The sequence below is a fragment of the Schistocerca gregaria genome, chromosome 1 (assembly GCF_023897955.1).
Source record: "Schistocerca gregaria isolate iqSchGreg1 chromosome 1, iqSchGreg1.2, whole genome shotgun sequence".
Lineage (NCBI taxonomy): Eukaryota > Metazoa > Arthropoda > Insecta > Orthoptera > Acrididae > Schistocerca > Schistocerca gregaria.
Window position 1 is genome coordinate 495,049,436 of NC_064920.1, and position 20,797 is coordinate 495,070,232.

General features: G+C 43.0%; 1 protein-coding gene across 1 annotated transcript in view; it reads left to right on the forward strand.

Annotated features, from left to right (window-relative positions):
- LOC126353908 (uncharacterized) overlaps positions 1-20,797 on the forward strand; it is a 560,381-nt gene that overhangs the window by 251,734 nt on the left and 287,850 nt on the right. Inside the window, exon 2 of the mRNA XM_050003141.1 lies at positions 9,399-9,478. Coding sequence (XP_049859098.1) covers positions 9,399-9,478 — 80 coding nt within the window. The remainder of the gene's footprint in view (positions 1-9,398; positions 9,479-20,797) is intronic.

Consider the following 20,797-nt stretch of genomic DNA (forward strand, 5'->3'; position numbering starts at 1 on the left):
GGATAGGGTGATACGAAATGTGTTAAGCCGTCAGGGTATATCCTCCTTGGTACTAGAGGTAAATGGAGAGGGTGAAAACTGTAGGGGGACAGTGTCTGGAATACATCCGGCAAACAATTGAGGACGTAGGTTACAAGCACTACTCTGAAATTAAGAGGTTGCTAGGGGAGAAGAATTCGTAGCCGGCCGCATCAAACCAGACAGAAGATCGATAACACAAAATAAGCTATTCACGTCCGAAATTAATTCATTAGGTAGCGTCCCTGCATCTCGATGCCTCAAAGTGAAGTATTACCTCTACGCTTAGCAAAAAATAGCTACATCCAGACCAAACTGATACGAGATTTCCACTTGGAAGCGGCTCCGACAGACAGGATGATTCTAACTGGATTACATAATCGCCAGACAGAGGTACCGGAACCTGATACTCGATTGTAAGACGTTCCCAGGTCACTATAATACATTGTATTACATATGCTATTTTTAAATTCTGGTTAATTTAGGAGGATGGCGAGCTTCTACGATATTTACAGATACTAGCGACACGGACTTCATTCTATCCCGAGGAGTACAGAAGTTACTGCACGGGTGGATAGAAGCTTTCACGCACTGCAGCTTGTTCTGAGTTCTAACCCTCTAGCCCAGTAAAATACAATAATTAAAAGTCTTAATCGCATTTATTATTATACCGCCAACCGGCTTCAACCCGACGTAGGGCTCATCTTCTGGACGTTTACACCATTGGGCTACTGCTGGTGGTGTCACTCCTGTGTACATAGCGGCAGAAGATGGCCCCTACGTAGCGTTGAAGCTGGTTGGCGGTATAATAATAATAATAATAATAATAATAATAATAAATGCGATTAAGCCTGGTTTTTAATTATTGATTAATCATACTAATTTCGAAAGCCTTTGTATTTTATGTTAAACGATGGAGAGCCTCCGTCCCGCCGCAGCCGCAGTGGTCCACAACCCCACGGCGACTACCGCAGTCCACTTCACCCCTCCGCCGTTGCAAACCGAACCACTCTTTCATGATGTTTGTGCGGTTCGACGCTTGGTGCACCCCACCCCCCCTCCCTCCCTCCCGGGAACGTCTCACACAAGACGAGTGTAATCCCTATGTTTGCGTGTTAGAGTAATGGTGGTGAAAGCATACGAGGAGATCTTGTTTGCGCAGCAGTCGCCGACATAGTGTAGCTGAGGCGGGATAAGGGGAAACAGCCCGCATTCGCCGAGGCAGATGGAAAACCGCCTAAAAATCATCCATAGGCTGGCCAGCTCACCGGACCTCGACACAAGTCCGCCGGACGGACTCCTGCCGGCGACCAGGCGTTCATTCCGAATCCGGAAAGCCGTGCGTTAGGCCGCACGGCTGAACGGGCGGTCTTTCCTAAAGCCATACTGGTTGTCATGTAACATATCCTCAGTTATCTTTCGCGCTCTATTGTTCTTATGAGCAACTTCGATGCACGACTTGTTACGATGACTATACGACAGTATAGGCACTTTTCTGTCTTCGCTATTTCCGTTATTTTTCCAAAAATCTTATGGTATGTCTCCAGAGTCAGACGCTACAAGCCAGCTTTAACATTCAGTCGGTGTTATGCTGGATAAGGATGTTATGGGGCATGAGGATACCTCCCCCAACATCCTAGTGCGCTTGAGGCCGGAATTTCCTGTTCTGTGCACTTATGCTTCTCAGTAATTTTCGTTCATTTCGTTATGAGCATTTGTGGTGAAAAGTCGTTGTTGAGAGCTGCTTTTATTTTGACTTGGTAAGTACAATAGGTTGCTGGCGGTATGACGCGACCCAACCACAGTTTTCATTACGCACTCAGTTGTTTTAAATACTTTATATTTTGCATTACTTACAAAAATATCACTTGGTATGGCTAATATTGACGGAGTGGCTCTTTCAAATCCAGATTTTATTCTATTGTCACTCAGTGGTTGCGTGAGGTGGGAGATATTGAAGACAGTGATACTGAAACTGCCAACAAAATTGATACTGAACACAACACTGAACACAATACGGAATCTGAACTGGATAAATCAGATAGGGGTAAGTGTGAACTGGTTAGTGAAAGAACAGGTTTAATTGGGCGCATTATCAATAGGTCATTGCCTTCTTCAATGCAGGATGCTGCTCTAGTGAAACGGATAGGCATTTCCTACGTCCTCGATCGTCGGGTAGGAAGACTGTAGTTGTCTGTATTAACTGCAAAGAACGTTTTTGTACATCCCGCAGGCGCTCTGTCTGTGTCGAATGTGTTGATGACTGAAAATATGCTTAAGTGCAGTGTTTGTGAAATTACCTCAGATTGAAGCTTACCTGTTTAATCATAGTTTTTTATTATGTTTTGACCACTAATGCACTTAACTGCACTGCCCTGAGTCACCGAAGATGTTATTTGAAGTGTCGTTCAGTATTTAACAGATACACTAGCATTTCAGGCTGGTGCTCAAACGATAAATCTATTTTTAAACAGGGCATTGTTACGTTTTGATTTCCAGACCTGTCTTGATCTTAATAAATACTAAATAACAATGGGAATAGGCTGTATTCATTTCTTTATATTGCTGTACAAATGACTGTCTGGATACTGCCGTACGAATTTGGGATACGTAAATACCCCATGACGTAGGTCATGGGTTGATAGTCGTTTGGTTGCCACTTCCCCCAAGGAGTTCAGATAATACAAGCCAATGACTCCCACTACATGGCGTACCTGGCGACACTTGTGGACTCTCTTCTTCGACGAATTGCAGCCGTTATTAATACGATGGAGCTTAGTTACGGTGTTGGATGGGACAATGTACGCTCGTGGAATCACGAGGAAACAGAGGAGCCGCCATCAACGGCCTAAGGCCGTCGGCACACGTACCGTGCTGTCGAACGTTAACGTTGAGCGTGCCAAGTTCAACGTGCTGCTGAACGCTCAGGAACGATGCGACTTGTGCATACGGTACGTGGGCCCGAACGTGGTATACGCGATCGTAACACACTCCAGCGGCAGTTAAGGGAAGTTTCTAGTTCGTAAATCACACTGTTTATTCAACGGGTACGCTTAAAATTCGCACGTTTGCTCTATTAAAACGCACATTTCCTCCATCGTCCACGAAAACTAAAGTACCATGTCAAATCAATAAGGACACAGGCTTGTAAAAGTTCCATTACGAACAGTGCGGTACAGATTTGGAATACTTCTACGCGTAAGATAAACATTATTTCATCATTCCCACATTTTAGTAAAACCTCAAGGTCAGTCTTACTTAATCACAGTTCCTACCCAGTAGCAGAATCTTTGCAACATGTGAATTACGAAGCGTAAAAGAAAAAGGAGCAAAATATCTTTATACAAGTAGCGCAAGCTGTCCTGTACATTAAGTCAATCGAATAAAGTGACCCCTAAAAGAAAAGGTGAATTTATATTTACGTAACATCAAATATTATAGTATATAATTATATTAAATTTATAATAAAGTATCGGAACCTAATAAAAACGCGAATGTTAGGAAATAAAATTTAGAAGTGTCAAGAGGCGAACCACCGCCCCAACTAACAACTCAGTACAACACAGTGACGCAACTATTTTATTTTTCCTACTCATTACGCTAAACCAACAACACACCTTTTATAAATAATCATACTATGTTAGCCGTTGCAGAAAACCTTATCGTAGATATGTTAATAATTGGAATTTAGTTGCCGGCCGCGGTGGTCTCGCGGTTCTAGGCGCGCAGTCCGGAACCGTGCGACTGTTACGGTCGCAGGTTCGAATCCTGCCTCGGGCATGGATGTGTGTGATGTCCTTAGGTTAGTTACGTTTAAGTAGTTCCAAGTTCTAGGGGACTAATGACCACAGCAATTGAGTCCCATAGTGCTCAGAGCCATTTTTGAAATTTAGTTATAACAAATTGTACCAAGAACAATGCGTTTTCGGTGGATCTAATGTGTGTCGCTGCCTTCAAATAGCCTACTCTCATAATACGCAAGTTACAATAATTATTTTGTCACGAATAGGATGTTTCTCATTATTTTATTGGAATGAATCACACAGTGAACAACGGGTTTTCCAGTTATTCTCAATTTGCTGGTGCTCGGAAACGGCATATATACATACAAGCTTGAAATGAATTCCAATACGGCGGCTCACAACTCTGTACTGAAGGGAGACGGCGTGCGTGTGACGTAGGTGGCGTTGTGCCATCTCATTGGTCAACGCTTAGACGCACGTTCAGAATATCTGACATGCCAGATATTGCTCTGCACGTTCGGAAAGATCCCTGAAAGTGCATTTCCACGCTATGACGTCAGAAACTCGGGACTTTCAACGCTCAACGTTCGGATGCACGGTCAGTGTGCCGACTGCTTTTGGCTCTGAGCACTGTGGCACTTAACACCAGTCCCCTAGACTTAGAACTATTTAAACCTACCTAAGCTAAGGACATGATATACATCCATGTCCGAGGCAGGATTCGAAGCTGCAACCGTAACAGCAGCGCGGTTCCGGACTGAAGTGCCTAGAACCACTCGGCGACAGCAGCCGGCACAGCCTTAGGCGGCCAAATATTCTGAAGATGGCTTTAATATAAGCTGAAATCGGCAAATAAACAAATGTCGTTGCGATCTAGAGTGCTGGTTTTAACCGAATGCTTCTGCCTAATTATACCTCAAAAGAGAGGTTTGGCATACGGTAAACACGTTTCCGCCCCGACGAGTGCACGACACTCGGAAACATTGGCTCCGGAGTGCGCCCGCTGATAATGAAACGTCAGAAACATAATTGGCTTTCCGTCGTATGCGGGACGCGTGCGCGTAAAGCGAGCGGCGCGCCGTGTTACGTATGCAACGCGGCCCGCAGCTGCAGCTGCTGGAGATGGCAAAGGCGGCTGCCGGCGGCGAGGTGGCGGCCGCACGCCCCGGCTGCTGCGAGCAGACTCGCCGAGCACTTGCTGTGTAATTGTTTCCGGCGGCGCGGCTGCCGCGACGTGAGGCGCAGCGCAAGCGGCCAGCGGGACCGCGGAGCCGCGCCCGCGCCGCCGTTTGATGCCGCTGCTGCTCCGGCCCGCGCTCTCCACGCCGTATTTTCGCTCACGGAAGAAAGAAGAGAGCTCCGGCCCTTTTCGTAACGGTTACCTCTCCCGTTATTCTCCATTAAACTGCAATCTCATTTTCTCCGCCGGCGGCGGAATGTGTTTGCGATGGCGCCCCCGTACTGCTTGCAAGTGCGAATCACGCAGCCCAGGGCATTACAGCGAACGGATGCTCGCCGCGGGACCTGCGTCTACATTCATGTGCCGTTCTTTCCGGTCGTGCAGCAAGTATGAGCGGTAAGCTTTATGTTTCCAGACTGCTATGAGGGAACTGCAGATTTATAGGGTATTCCGTGTGATATGAACTAAACCTCGCGACGGGGCCTAAGTGGTATACGTGATGCTGACCACACGATGTATTATTTTCCACACTTAGGAGTTAAAAATGGTTCAGATGGCTCTGAGCACAATGGAACTTAACATCTGAGGTCATCAGTCCCCTACAACTTAGAACTACTTAAACCTAACTGACCTAAGGGCATCACACACATCCATGCCCGAGGCAGGATTCGAATCTGCGACCGTAGCGGTCTCGCGGTTCCAGACTGTAGCGCCTAGACCCGCTCAACCGCTGCGGACGGCCGCTTAGGAGTTACTGTCCTTCATTAAATGGTGGTTTATGTTTAAGAGACATCTCTCGCAGCCAATACCGATTTTTCAAAACTAATTCTTTTTGACGTATGCACACAGTTGTGCTTAAGAGGATGAGTGTATCACGTTCCACTCCTTCCATGAATGGAGCCACAACTGACACGATCATACACCAGATCTCAAATCACCTACACTCACAAGCAGCACTCAGGTACGTCCTCCGTTGATTCAACACAATACCACTCAGCACCGAAAACGACCAGATTGAACTCTACACAGTCATACAAACAGCAAAAAGCAAGGCCTGTCCTAAAAAGACAGTCACAAAATTATACAAAAATATAAAAAGTGATACAGTCAGTAAAAACACAATAGAGAAACAACAACAAACAACAAAAGAAAAAAATTCACACCAATAAACAAACACAGTTGCAAAATAACAATTATATAGAGTACATGACGATGACAACAAAGAAGCCTGTCCGCATCCCGTGGTCGTGCGGTAGCGTTCTCGCTTCCCGCGCCCGGGCGCAGGTGTTGTGTGATGTCCTTAGCTTAGTTAGGTTTAAGTTCTAGAGGACTGATGACCATAGATGTTAAGTCCCATAGTGCTCAGAGCCATCTTTTGAACAAAGAAGCCTGAACATGGCACACAGTGACATACAAGCCCAAACTCACACATAAAATAATACTTTTTTTTAAGTACAAGGCGAGAGATAGCTTTCAAAGACAGAAGGCAGTCCAAAAGTATATCCTAGAAATAAAATATGTAGACATCTACCATAGGGCAGGAGTACACCAACTGCTATTCAATACAAAACAAGATATGTAGGACTGACTGGAAGAACATTCGACACAGGGTACAAAGAACGTATCACAGCCTGAAAATATGGGCCAAGTCCTTCAATATTTGCAAAACATTTAAGAGAAATAAGAAAAAATTGATAAAGACAGTCACTCGCTGTCACATATACAAAACAAAAGCAGAAAAGAAATGCCATTAAATGATCAAGTCAGAGTGACAAACAATTCACTATTTACACAGACTGACTGCATAGTAGAAAAAAATTCCCTAAGGTCTTCCTGGTCATTTCACTACGATAATGTACAGTATTAAGAATGAAAGTAATGAAAAAAGGTTTCTAATCACGAAAGTTATGAGTTGAGCTTAGGTTCAATCCTTTACACTCCATGTCATGTACCGTACATTTTTCCGCTTCTAAGAAAGTTTAGGTCATTCTACAAAATATCAGTTTCATTCGACAATTTTGCACAGTCAGGATCACACATTCGGCTTGATTTTAACTTACAGTTACAATCGCGAGTGCACATAATTATATGAATTAAACAACAAAGCAGTGAGGTTCTGCGCACCGCTGTGTCTGACAGTACCTCATTAGGTAATCCTGTAGATTATCGGAATATTTGGGATCATAAATGAAAATTACACATAATTATATGTTCCACAGTAAACAGAACTTTGCTTTGCCAGTATATGGGCAGCTGTTAGAGATTGGTTAGTTATTAAGTGTTCATGCTGTTATATCAAGTTTTATGTTACTCGACTCACACAGGTCAATTAGAAGTTATAAACTTAATTACCCTTCACAATGAGCGGAAATACGACTTACGTAATATTTAATTTTTCGTCTCACGCCTTCCACAGTTTCACAAAATACAGTTATGAGTAAAATACAGTTAGAAGCCACCTGATCCCGCCAACCGATGACACTACGTCCCGAGTAGCTTCATACTCATGCACGAATCGGCAAAAGAAAACGATTAGATGAGCAGAAAGCAACCACAGCTCCGACATTCTCACATTCGTCAAACAACAATAAATAAATACTCTGCACTTAGAAGTTGTCCTCACGTTTTCGTCACTGTAAAAAAAGTTGATCGGAGGACAGAAATTTCTTGAGGTGCAAAAGAAGATGGAAATGGCGATACGACTAAGGACTTGGGGCTACGAAAAGAATAGCAAAAGTGATCGTCAAAACTGCTGTCCAGGATCATCGACTCCTATCTCGTGTAGAATCTTAAAACATATTACAATGGTGGTATAATCTGTGACGTTTAATGCTCTCCACGATGTTGTGGACTCCAAAACACTGAGTCGTTTCTGTGTCGTAGTGTTATCCATAGAAATACAAGCATAAATTTGCGTGAAAATGACTACGCTTGTTATCTACGGATACATGAACGAATGCGGAAAGTGCGCTGTTAGTTCCACTTAAAGATCAGTTGAAGTGTAGTGACTTGAGAAGAGATAATACGATGGGCACCGACAAAATCTCAAAAACGGTAATAAAATGTAGTCGAATTAACTTCAATCTGAACGGTTGAAACATTTCCTGTACTTTTCCTTGTGTATCTGAAATTTCAGCAATGTGTTTTACCTCGTCAACTTTCGCCAGTTGGGCATTTTTCAATTTGGTTGGCAACTTCTCTTCGATAAAATTTTCTGTTTCTCCGTACACACCAACAAGTTCTTTCATTATTCTTCATTTCGATTTATTCACCAACCGTCAAATTTTTTGTTTGTTCTTTTCCCTATTATAAAATCCAACCACCTTGACGTCTTGTTACTGGTTGCATTTGACAAGCTCCTTCCCTAACACCTGCCTTCGTTCTTCTGCTCAGCATGGCAAGTTGATAGGGCGTCTAGTATCTGCGCTTACTATACATGTGCGGCTGCAGTCATACCTGCGGCAGCGTATTTTTTCCCCCTCGACTACAGCACATTTCGGCGGCAGCCCCTTTGCGAAGCGACTTTTTCACTTACGGACTGTAATTGAGCCAATAAAGCGGTGAATTGTACCGTGATGACCAAATTCGATAAATCTAATTATTGAAAACAAATTAATAAATATATGAAAGAGAGGAGAAAGAAAGTAACGAAATCAACGCAATATGCCTGTATACCCCCGACTTGAAATGGTACTCAAAGAGTCCTAAGCAGATGACAGAAAACAATTTACTGGCACACAACAACGACTGCGCGCGTACGTACGCCATTACCAGCGATCACGATCTGTACGGACCAGATTAATTACCACTGGTCTAGAACACCAGTTTTGACTTCGGACGAAAATAAATCGTGTAGTCAACACGTAAAAATGAATCTCATCATTGTCTTTCTTGTTTTAATGACTCGGTTTTGATCATACAGCAATATTACATGTATAATCGGACATGCAAGAAAAATATGTCTGTTCTCCAAGACAATTTCCAGGATTTTATTCTATATTTGTTCATCTTTTGTTTTTTCGCTTTTTTCAACGATATATATGACAAAGGAGACGTGTCAACGTAAGCAATTAGCCCGCCGTATCACTCGCTATAAGTGCAATAATAATTAAGTGGACATGCTGAAACATAGGTGTATTAGTTCTTGGTAGGGGAAAACAACTCCCACTGCCGACGGTAACCAGTGATACTACAGTTTTACTGGTAGAAGAACGTATGTCAGCTTGGTTCCATACATCACAAAGGCAAATGAGATTATAAAATGCAGGAGCGTATAGGAAAATTAGCGATGCGCTTGTACCTCAAATAGCCGAGCTACGTTGAGAAGCAAAGAACTGTATGGGAACGGACGAATTTTCGTTTGAGATATGCGTCGGCAAATGTAACGCAACATATTGCTCATTAGTGTTATTACACACCAGAATGTAGTAACGTGACACGGTCTCTTCATGTTATAGGTGGTCGGTGGCCCAGGCACCAGGAGAGGTGTGGTGCCCCACTCCTCGTCGCTGCTTTCGTCAATGACACCTCCCACCTGGTACGTAACCATCACTTCCTTAATAAAAACATCGCTATTACCACTACCTGTTATTGGTGTTCAGCACTGAAAAGCCAAAGAAACTAGTACACCTGTCTAATATCGTGTGGAACCCCGCGAGCTCGCACAAGTGCATTGGCTCGACTAATGTCTGAAGTAGTGCTGGAAGGAACTGACACCTTCAGTCCTGCCGGGATGTTCATGAATCCTTAAGAGTACGAGGGGAGTGAGATGCCTTCTGAACAGCACGTTGAGAGGCGTCCCTGATATGATCAATAATGTGCATTTCTGAGGAATTTCGTGGCCAGCGGAAGTGTTTAAACTCAGACGCGTATTCCTGCGGGCACTCTGTAACAATTCTGGACGTGTGGGGTGTCGCATTGTCCTGCTGGAATAGCCGAGGTCCGTCTGAAATTACAATGGACATAAATGGATGAAGGTGATTAGATAGAATTCTTACGTGCATATCACCTATCAGAGTCGTATCTAGACGTATTGGGGGCCCAAAATCACACTTACTGTACACGCTCCACACCATTACATAGCCTCCACCAGTTTAAACAGTCCCCTGCTCACATGCAGGGTCCATGAATTCATGAGGTTGCCTCCATACCAGTGCAAGTCCATCCGCTCGATACAACTTTAAACTCGTCCGACCAGCGACACGTTTCCAGTCCAATGTCAGTGTTGACGGGCCCTGGCGAGACAAAGCTTTATGCCGTGTAGCCATCAAGGGTACACGAGTGGTCCTTCAGCTTCGAAAGCCCATATCGATGATGTTTGAGGTGAATGACTCGCACGCTGACACTTGTTTATGGCCAGATATTGGAATCTGCAGCAATCTGCGTAATGATTGCACTTCTGTTACGTTGAACGATTCTCTGCAGTCGTTGTTGGTCCTGTTCTTGCTGGATCTTTCTCCGTCAGCAGCAATGTCGCAGATTTGTTGTTTTACCGGATTCCTGATATTCACGATACATTCGTGAAATAGTTGTACGGGAAAATCCCCACTTCATCTTGTCGCTTGTCTGTTTACATATCTCCGTATTTGATTACGGAAGCCTATACCAGTTTCTGTGGCGCTTCAGTATAAAATAAAAATCCTTTAATTTCTTACAGTAATATATCATGCTGGGGTCACGGCCTTCACTTTGTAGCGGCACACTGCTTACGGAACCTTGCCTTACTCAAAGTGCAGTGTACAGTGACTCTTGCTCTCATATGGCTTTGTCAGTCATTATTCCGTAACTACAGGTTTATGGGAAAGTTGCAGTGCACTCAGAGTATATTTTGGAAATGACATCCGTAGACGGATCCGTTCAAGTCTGCACCCATTTAATTTTGTTGGAAGAAACTTAATGCAGTTGTGATTGTGAAATGGCTCTCACGTACCCACTTATTTCGAAGCGAGATTGGGCGACTCATATGCACTGCAGGTTTGTTGCTCTCGAGAGCGAGGAGTACGGTCCGGTGAGTGAGGGCACCACACGTTTTCAGATGATACGTTCCTCCGAAACTCTGCCAGAAGACAGATCACGTTGTTAGCTGTGTGCGCAGTAGCGTAATGTTGCCTACACCATGAGCAACCGATTTCATCTTCTGATGGTCAAACAAATGGTGTACCATTAAAAATTTAGTTTCACCGTTAATGGTTTCTACAAAATGCAATGGTACAATAATACACCATTTGGATATCGCTAACCAGATTCCACTTTTCAGACCATGAAATGGCGTTGAAAATGCAGCATGAAGATCCTTCGTTTCTTTATAATCGTGTAATTGGGACGTCATATGACCATATAAGTGGAACCAGGCCTCGACTGTATACGCTGATGCAAATTACATTACAAGAATAAAAAGTAATTAATTTAGAGTATTGCAGTTTGGGGAATACAGTTGTCTAGGCAACATATTTTAGTTATTAAAACTGCTAGATCACAGTTTAATGTACGCGCGACATAAACTACTGCAAATGTGAAATGCAAATACGTTGAATGCAAATACATGTATGTGCATATATAGAGCAGTATAGGTGTCAGATGTCAGTTTGTGGGGTGGAGCTCCAAGTTTATAGCTCTTGGTCGGTCAATAAAGGGTCGATTAATGGTGTTTGTGGTTGACGCTGGAGTTTGCATCCGATTATGTCTACATGCGCTTGATTCACAGGGCTTGCCTTCTAACACGCCAAAGCAACAGCTGCGATTGTAATCTTTCTCAGCGTATTCCACTGATGAATTCTTCTCGGGTTATAGCCGACTGGTAGCGTCGTCTTGTCGCAACGTTTCAATGAGTTTCGTAGCCATCATCTTCTGGCCACAAGATGATGGGTACGAAACACACTGAAACGTTGCGACAAGACGACGCCACCACTCAGCTGAATAATCTGAGAAGAATTCATCAAAGCAACCACTGTTTCCGAGAGAGCGTTATCCCGGTGGAAAAAAACCCTTGGAATTCCGTGCACGAATATAAGCACGATAGGTTGAATCATGAAATTGACGTTCAAATTTGAAGTCAAAGTGGTTAGGATAACCACGAGAGTGCTCCTGTTGGCCTTCTTCCAACCAACACATGATCGTACTGGCACAGTGACAGAACTGTATTTCATTAAAAATGCAAAATAGACCATTACCCTAGCGTCCACAGATCTCACGCTTGACACCACTGAGCTCAGAAATGGCGGTGGCTCGGGGTCAGTGGTATGCACGTTACAGGCCGTCTGGCTCGGAGTTTTCGTTGAAGTAACTGATTCTTAACAGTTAGTTGTGTTACTGTGGTGCAGCTGCTGCTCATATTACTGTTACAGACGCGGTACAGACGCGGTACAAGCCTATAAACGACATCTATCAGAAATCAAAATAAAAGATTTTTCAAAAGAACTAGAAAAACAAAGCTGGGATGAAGTGTATAAGGAAACCAATGTGAATATGAAAATCTCCAAATTCTCCACATTGTTTAAATTGAACTTTGAAACAGCATTTCCAAAAGTATGCATGACTGTATCAACATCTCACAAAAACAGATGGATAACAGCAGGTATTAAGAAGTCCTCCCAAACACTTAAACACCTCAGTTCCATGAAAAAGATTCACAATGATCCAGAATTCTTAAATTTCTATCATAGATACAAAAAGATTTATAGGAAGGTGCTGATTGCTGCAAAAAAGTCATTTAATGACAAAATAATATATAATGCAGAGAATAAAAGCAAAGCAGTCTGGGATGTTATAAAAAAGGAAACGGGGAGAGGCAAACAAACGCAGAATAACATACTGCTAAGGGAGGGGGATAAGGTAATAAATGATCCACAACACTTAGCAAACTATGTAAACGAGCATTTTTCAAGTATTGCAGAGAAGTTACAGCAAAAATTCCCCAAAACAAATATAACACGTGCAAAAATTGTTGCACTAGATACAATGATGTTACTTCCAACCACAGAGAATGAAGTCAATAAAACTGTTCAAAAGCTAAAAAATAAAAAGTCAGAAGGCTTAGATGATGTACCAATGTGTGTACTGAAACAATGCATAGCGATTATACAAGGCCCATTAACAAATATAATAAATGAATCCTTCACATCAGGGACATTTCCAGAGCAGCTAAAACAGGCAAGAGTTGTACCTTTGCTTAAGAAAGGTAATGCAGAAGGCATAGAAAATTACCGGCCCATTTCCCTGCTGTCAGCATTCTCAAAAATAATAGAAGCAATTATGAAAGACAGATTAATGAATTATCTGAATAAATACAATCTTTTAAGCAAATCACAGTTTGGTTTTCAAAGTGGCAAAAATACGGAGTCAGCCATAGTAGAATTCACAAAAGTTGTACTTAATGCTCTTGATAAAGATGAGTGTGTCACAGGCATATTTTTGGATCTTTCTAAGGCTTTTGATACAGTCAACCACAAGATTCTATTAAATAAATTAGAAGCATTAGGAATAAGAGGGGTAGCTAATGACTGGTTTCGATCATACCTAACAGATAGGGTACAAAGAGTAGAGATAACACATACTTCAAATAGATCTAAACATTTAGTAAAATACTTATCAGAACCAAAACATATTAATATAGGGGTTCCACAAGGTAGCATATTAGGACCAATACTATTCCTGATATACATCAATGACTTTCCCAGTAGTGTTACTCATGGTGAGAAAATTCTCTTCGCTGATGACAGCAATATTATAGTCACTGAGAGAACAAGAGAACTCCTTACCGAGAAAGCAAATGAAACTCTCAAGGAAGTTTACGATTGGTCAATAAGCAACAAATTGACATTAAACATAAAGAAAACTAATGCCATGAACTTCAGTTTGAAGAGGAAAAATGACAATGTTAAATTAAATGTAGATGGCACCTCTATAGACTGTGTAACAAATGCAAAATTTCTAGGAATGAATATTGACTCTCAGCTGAAGTGGTGCGAACACACAAAGGTACTTGCAAACAGAATGTCATCAGCATGTTATGCCCTTAGAATTCTATCATCTGTGTGTAACATGCAGTGTCTTTTAGTTACATATTATTCATATGTACACTCAATTCTTAGCTATGGCATTCTTTTTTGGGGAACAAATCCACAAAATATGAACACAATTTTCAAACTCCAGAAAAGAGCCATAAGAATAATAACCAGAAATAGTAGTCAAGCTCATTGTAAAGATCTGTTCAAAACACTGGGAATTTTAACTGCTCCATGTGAACACATTTACCAGTCAGTTGTACACATCAAAAGTAACATTGGCAACTGCACAAACAGCTCTGTCCATGACCATGCAACAAGAGATAGACTCAACTTACATTTACCAAGAAAAAATAAACATAAAACTCAAAACAGCATTTTCTACCAAGGAATAAAACTGTATAATAAATTACCAAAAGAGATTAAAGAAATTTCAAAAATACACTTATTTAAGAAGGCAGCTAAAAAGTACCTGTTATGCAATACATTTTATACATTGAAGGATTACTTAGATAAAGCAGAGTAGGGGTTTGATAAAAAAATGTTATACAAACAAATAATAATAATAATGATGATTATAAAACATCCAATATTCCACATAACACCTTCACTTTATTATTTTTCTTCTTTTTTCCTTTCTAGAGACACTCTCCCCTCAAGCTATGCATAGCACAATACTAACACCTCTTCCTCTTTCTGAGCTCAACATCTCACTCATTATGAAGGGATGCTGACTCAGTTTTTCAGGATAGCAAATGGGAACTTGCAGTACAGAAAATGGCCCAAGGATCACCTGTGTGTGTGTGTGTGTGTGTGTGTGTGTGTGTGTGTGTGTGTGTGTGTGTGTGTATGTAGTGAGTGAAGTGTTATGAAACAATGTGTGTATAGTGTGTGCAGTGACTGATAGTGAAATATGAGTGAATAGTGTGGCATTACATTATTTAATGAGTTATTTGTAAATAAATTATTGTATACCAGGAGTAAAATCTAATGATTGTCTCTAGAAGTCTGTAAATATATGTGTATACGAATTAGCTTATTGTAAATTGATCTAAGCTTGTAAATACTTTGACATGTCCTATATCCTTGTAAAAAGAGATCTACGGATGAATAAAACTACTACTACTACTACTACGATGAGTCACAGCCATACGCCGAACGCGGTGTTCGCTGTCGGTAGTGCCTGCCACTTTGCCGTCCGGAGACCGGTCGTCTTGCGACGGTGCACTCTCGTGACCTCCGTTGTTACGGACATTGCCTATATTCCTGTAAGTCTTCGTGCTATACGACAGAAGTAGCATCCGGCTTTTCGTAGTTCTGTCATGCGACTCCTTCGAAACTCAGTGATGTGCCAATAATGACGTCTTTATCGCCTTAAAGGCATTTTTGATTAATATCAACTCATCACAACTAGTCTCAAAGTTAATTAACTCTCACGGCCTCTACAGTGTGTAGATAAAATCTAATTTGCATCCTCCGAGTGGCGCTACTAGTGGCACCCTTATGCGACTGGCACGAAATTTAAATGGGACGTCATTATTCTCGCCTACCAACTTTCGTTTATGTCACACAACTTTTTCGTGGTGCTGCGATATCTTTTGGTCAGTGGAGAAGGTGACATCAAGAATACAATGGTGTTCCTCTGAATACAATATGTCACTGCTCTCATTTTACTCGGTATACTCTCAGCGTTTGCTAACCACTTTATGCGTGGTTGCAAGTCCAACAGATTTTCCTTGTGCCAATTTGTGCACTGATTTTGCTGGGCTCTGCTGCAAAGTCAGGAATAACCAACAAATTCTTTTTGTTCAATATAGGTGGTCTTCTAGTTCGTTCGGCATCTAACATTGAGCAAGTCTCTCAAAATCTCTCAACAAGTGGAGGAACTGCGTTACGGTCAGGGGAATATTCTACCTAATCCCTCCTGCAATAAATTCGTGTGTTTATCGCCTTTCCGTAACACATGTCTGGTACCTCGCGCCGCAGATTTTGATTCCGTAACAGACGGCTTGGACGTCGAAGACCCCTAGAAATCTCTGCACCATCGCGCTTAAGCTGTGGCGGCGCGCGCCTCCTGGCGCACGTTTAATGTGATGGTGCCACGGTGGGACACGTGGTCCCAGCGCCCAATAGCGGCGTACCCGATAATGTATTTAAGCGCCTGCCTCTCGCTCAGCCACTCAGTCTAATCTTTGCGTTCGTTTCTTGACATCTCGCCTCAGACAGCGTATTTACGTTACTTTGTTCCGCATAGGAGTGGATGTGGTTGATTCGTGAGGTCTTCTTATGACCCTGTTGTTTCTTGCTTATTGTGGTTCGTAAGATCTCATTCGGTTGTCCTTCCTTGTTTGTGTCCGTCCTCTTCCGATTGTGTTGTTGATCGCGGGCCGCTCCGTGGATCCCGCAGATCTTTCCTTCAAGGCAACCCCGCGGTCGTTCCGGTCGCGGTTTCAACAAGATGTTCAACAAGAAAGATACTTTCCACAAATGAAAGCATCACACTTTCAAAACAAATTAATCATCTAATTACTGCACATCATATTAGATAGCTATCATCAATTGAACCAAACAGTTGAAAGTTATTCAACATCAGATTGAATCCAAATAAAATTGCACAATTATGAGAAATGAGTTCTTACCACCTTGTGTCCTGACAACTTTGTTTCGAATTTTCGACGTGATCTACATTCATAGTCCGTAGTCCAGTGCACAGAGACGTTCCGAGCGCAGAGTATAACAGATTTTTCGGCGAGAACAATGTTTTCTTTTTAGGAAGAGGAGGGGATTAGTGTGTCACATCCCACCGACACCGAGGTCATTAGAGACGGAGCGTAAGCTCGGATTAGGGAAGGATGGAGAGGGCAATCGGCTCTGTCGTTTTCAAATGAACCATTTGGGCTTTTACCTTAATTGGTCTAGGGAAATAACGGAAAATCTAAATCAGGATGGCTGAACGCTGGTTTGAACAGTCGTCCTACAGAATTTTAAACCAGTGTGCTAGCCATTGTGCTACCTCGTTTGCTAATATTTGTTGTAGTATTCGGGCACTGTATCGAGAAATCTGGAATTAGACCATTTGGGCTGGTGTCAAGCAGTGCAGGAGAAATGCAAATGCAGAAATTTGAGGGCAACAGGGTTTAGCGAGATTTGCGGGCACCACTTGCATCAGCCAATAGTGGTGCTCAATAATGGCGAGCAACTTAAAACAGCTCATTGTTTCTGCCACACCCTCTACAAAAAACCAGCAATACACTGCCAAAAAAAATTTTACCATTGGAAAGACAAAGTCGATTTTGATCCAACCATGACAATACCACCTTGTGGTTAGTAGATGTTGATATGACAACAGATAGCGTAGTTGAACAGCTACCAGAGCGCCATCTGTGTCTATCTTTAATAGGGGAGCTTACAGCCAGAAGCCTCGGTGTGGTGCAAACGTTTCAAGTAAGCAGGCAACCATGTCACAGAGACGTACTCGTGATTCCTACAATCAACTGAGCGCGTTTGAAAGTGGTCAAATTGTGGCCTTCTAAGTGGCTGGATGGTCCTTTCGGAGAATTGCCACACACGTTGGACGTGCAGCGTCGGTTGTGCAACGATACTGGCAACCGTAGTCACATCAACGTTATCACACCGGTAGACGAGGTTCTGGACGTCCACTCAGCACAGACCCCCACCAGGACCGTCACACTGTAAGGGCAGCATTGGCTGATGGTAGAGATACCACAGTACAGATAACAGGGCTTGCGAACCCAGATGTGTTAACAAGGTTGAGAACCAGTTATTAGCAGTGGGACTTACATCTACATTTATACTCCGCAAGCCACCCAAAGGTGCGGGCGGAGGGCACTACACGTGCCACTGTCATTACCTCCCTTTCCTGTTCCAGTCGCGTATGGTTCGCGGGAAGAACAACTGTCTGAAAGCCTCCGTGCTCGCTCGAATCTCTCTAATTTTACATTCGTGATCTCCTCGGGAGGTATAAGTAGGGGGAAGCAGTATATTCGATACCTCATCCAGAAACGCACCCTCTCTAAACCTGGACAGCAAGCTACACCGCGATGCAGAGCGCCTCTCTTGCAGAGTCTGCCACTTGAGTTTGCTAAACATATCCGTAATGCTATCACGGTTACCAAATAACCATGTGACGAAACGCTCCGCTTTTCTTAAGATCTTTTCCATCTCCTCCGTAAACCCGATCTGGTACGGATCCCACACTGATGAGCAATACTCAAGTATAGGTCGAACGAGTGTTTTGTAAGCCACCTCCTTTGTTGATGGACTACATTTTCTAAGGACTCTCCCAATGAATCTCAATCTGGTACCCGGCTTACCAACAATTAATTTTATATGATCATTCCACTTCAAATCGTTCCGTACGCATACTCCCAGATATTTTACAGAAGTAACCGCTACCAATGTTTGTTTCGCTATCATATAATCAAACAATAAAAGATCCTTCTTTCTATGGGCAGGCCGCGATGTTCTCGCGGTTCTAGGCGCGCAGTCCGAAACCGTGCGACTGCTAGGTCGCAGGTTCGAATCCTGCCTCGGGCATGGATGTGTTTGATGTCCTAAGGTTAGTTAGGTTTAAGTAGTTCTAAGTTCTAGGGGACAAATGACCACAGCAGTTGAGTCCCATAGTGCTCAGAGCCATTTTTTTCTTTCAATGCATTCGCAGTACATTACATTTGTCTATGTTAAGGGTCAGTCGCCACTCCCTGCACCAAGTGCCTATCCGCAGCAGATCTTCCTGCATTTCGCTACAATTTTCTAATGCGGCAACGTCTCTCTATACTACAGCATCATTTGCAAAAATCCGCATGGGACTTCCGACACTATCTACTAGGTCATTTATATATATTTTGAAAAGCAATGGTCCCATAACACTCCCCTGTGGCACGCCAGAGGTTACTTTAACGTCTGTAGACATCTCTCCATTGATAACAACATGCTGTGTTCTGTTTGCTAAAAACTCTTCAATCCAGCCACACAGCTGGTCTGATATTCCGTAGGCTCTTGCTTTGTTTATCAGGCGACAGTGCGGAACTGTATCGAACGCCTTCCGGAAGTCAAGGAAAATAGCATCTACCTGGGAGCCTGTATCTAATATTTTCTGGGTCGCTTTAAAAAATAAAGCGAGTTGGGTCTCACACGATCGCTGTTTCCGGAATCCATTTTGACTCCTACAGAGTAGATTTTGGGTTTCCAAAAGCGACATGATACTCGAGCAAAAAACATGTTCTAAAATTCTACAACAGATCGACGTCAAAATATAGGTCTATAGTTTTGCGCATCTGCTCGACGACCCTTCTTGAAGACTGGGACCACCTGTGTTCTTTTCCAATCATTTGGAACCTTCCATTCTTCACAGACTTGCGGTACACGGCTGTTGGAAGGGAAGCAAGTTCTTTCGCGTACTCTATGTAAAATCGAATTGGTATCCCGTCAGGTCTAGTGGACTTTCCTCTGTTGAGTGATTCCAGTTGCTTTTCTATTTCTTGGACACTTATTTCCATGTAAGCCATTCTTTCGTTTGTGCGAGGATTTAGAGAAGGAACTGCAGTGCGGTCTTCCCCTGTGAAACAGTTTTGGAAAACGGTGTTTAGTATTTCAGCTTTACGAGTGTCTCCTCTGTTTCAATGCCATCATCATCCCGGAGTGTCTGGATATTCTGTTTCGAGCCACTTACTGATTTAGCGTAAGACCAGAACTTCCTAGGACATTCTGTCAAGTGGGTACATAGAATTTTACTTTCGAATTCACTGAACGCTTCACGCATAGCCCTCCTTACGCTAACTTTGACATCGAATGCCCTCTAGCACGTAAAGTAAGGACGCTATTAGTGAAAGAACATGTCATGAGTTGTTTCAACGCTTCCAGAACGGTGATTTTAACGTCGTAGATCGGCATAGTGGCGGAAGAGAGAATGTTTTAGCGTCTGTTTGTCTGAGAGGTTTTGGCTGCGTTTAAACTAGGAGTGAAGCTCTCTTTGCTTTCGCACTCGTTGCTTAGAGGCATACAGTCCTCTAGCTCGTCTCCCAATCACACCACAACTGCGACGAAAGCAGTTTTGGCCTGCACGCCAAGTGATGTCCTTTCGCGCCTACAACGTAGACCAGATGACTACTGTCTTCTAGAGTGCGTACGTCCACGATAAAGTGGCCCTACCCCGGGCATAATTGTCTGGGGAGCGATAAGCTACCGTTCTCGTCCACCTTTGGTGTTTCTGGAGAGCACGCTAACTAGCGCTCGGTATGTGCAGTATGTTGTTGGTCTCGCTTTTTTGCCATTCTTGAATTTGAAAGGCGCTGTGTTGTTCCAAAATGTTAATCCTCGCCTACACACTGCCCGTAGTACTCAACGTGCTCAGCGAGACGTGCGGCAACTTCCTTGGCCAGTGCGATCTCCGGATTTGTCTGCTGTCGAGCACATGCTGGGACAATAAGTGACTCGTGCGATTCGTCAACCAGCAACTCTTCAAGAACGCGTGGCATAACATATTCCACGACAGTATTCGCCATCTGTACGATCCACTGGCTACCTGCATTGCCGTCTGTCCAGGCTACACCATCTACTAATATGGGTGGTTCGGCATGAGACGATGTCTGGTACCTTAGAACGGTCTCTGTTGTTGATCTGTAAAAGTAATCAACACATGTACACCATAAGCACTGTTACAACAATAAATCTTGAGTGAATGGTAAACATAGCTTGTTTTCTCTTCAGAAATGTATATACAGATTTCAATTTTCCTTCAGCACGTAACAACGTATTGCTACAGCTTGATGCCCAGGTTCATTTATCATTTCTTGAGACTCATGTACAAGGTGTACAACTTTGATTCCGCTTTT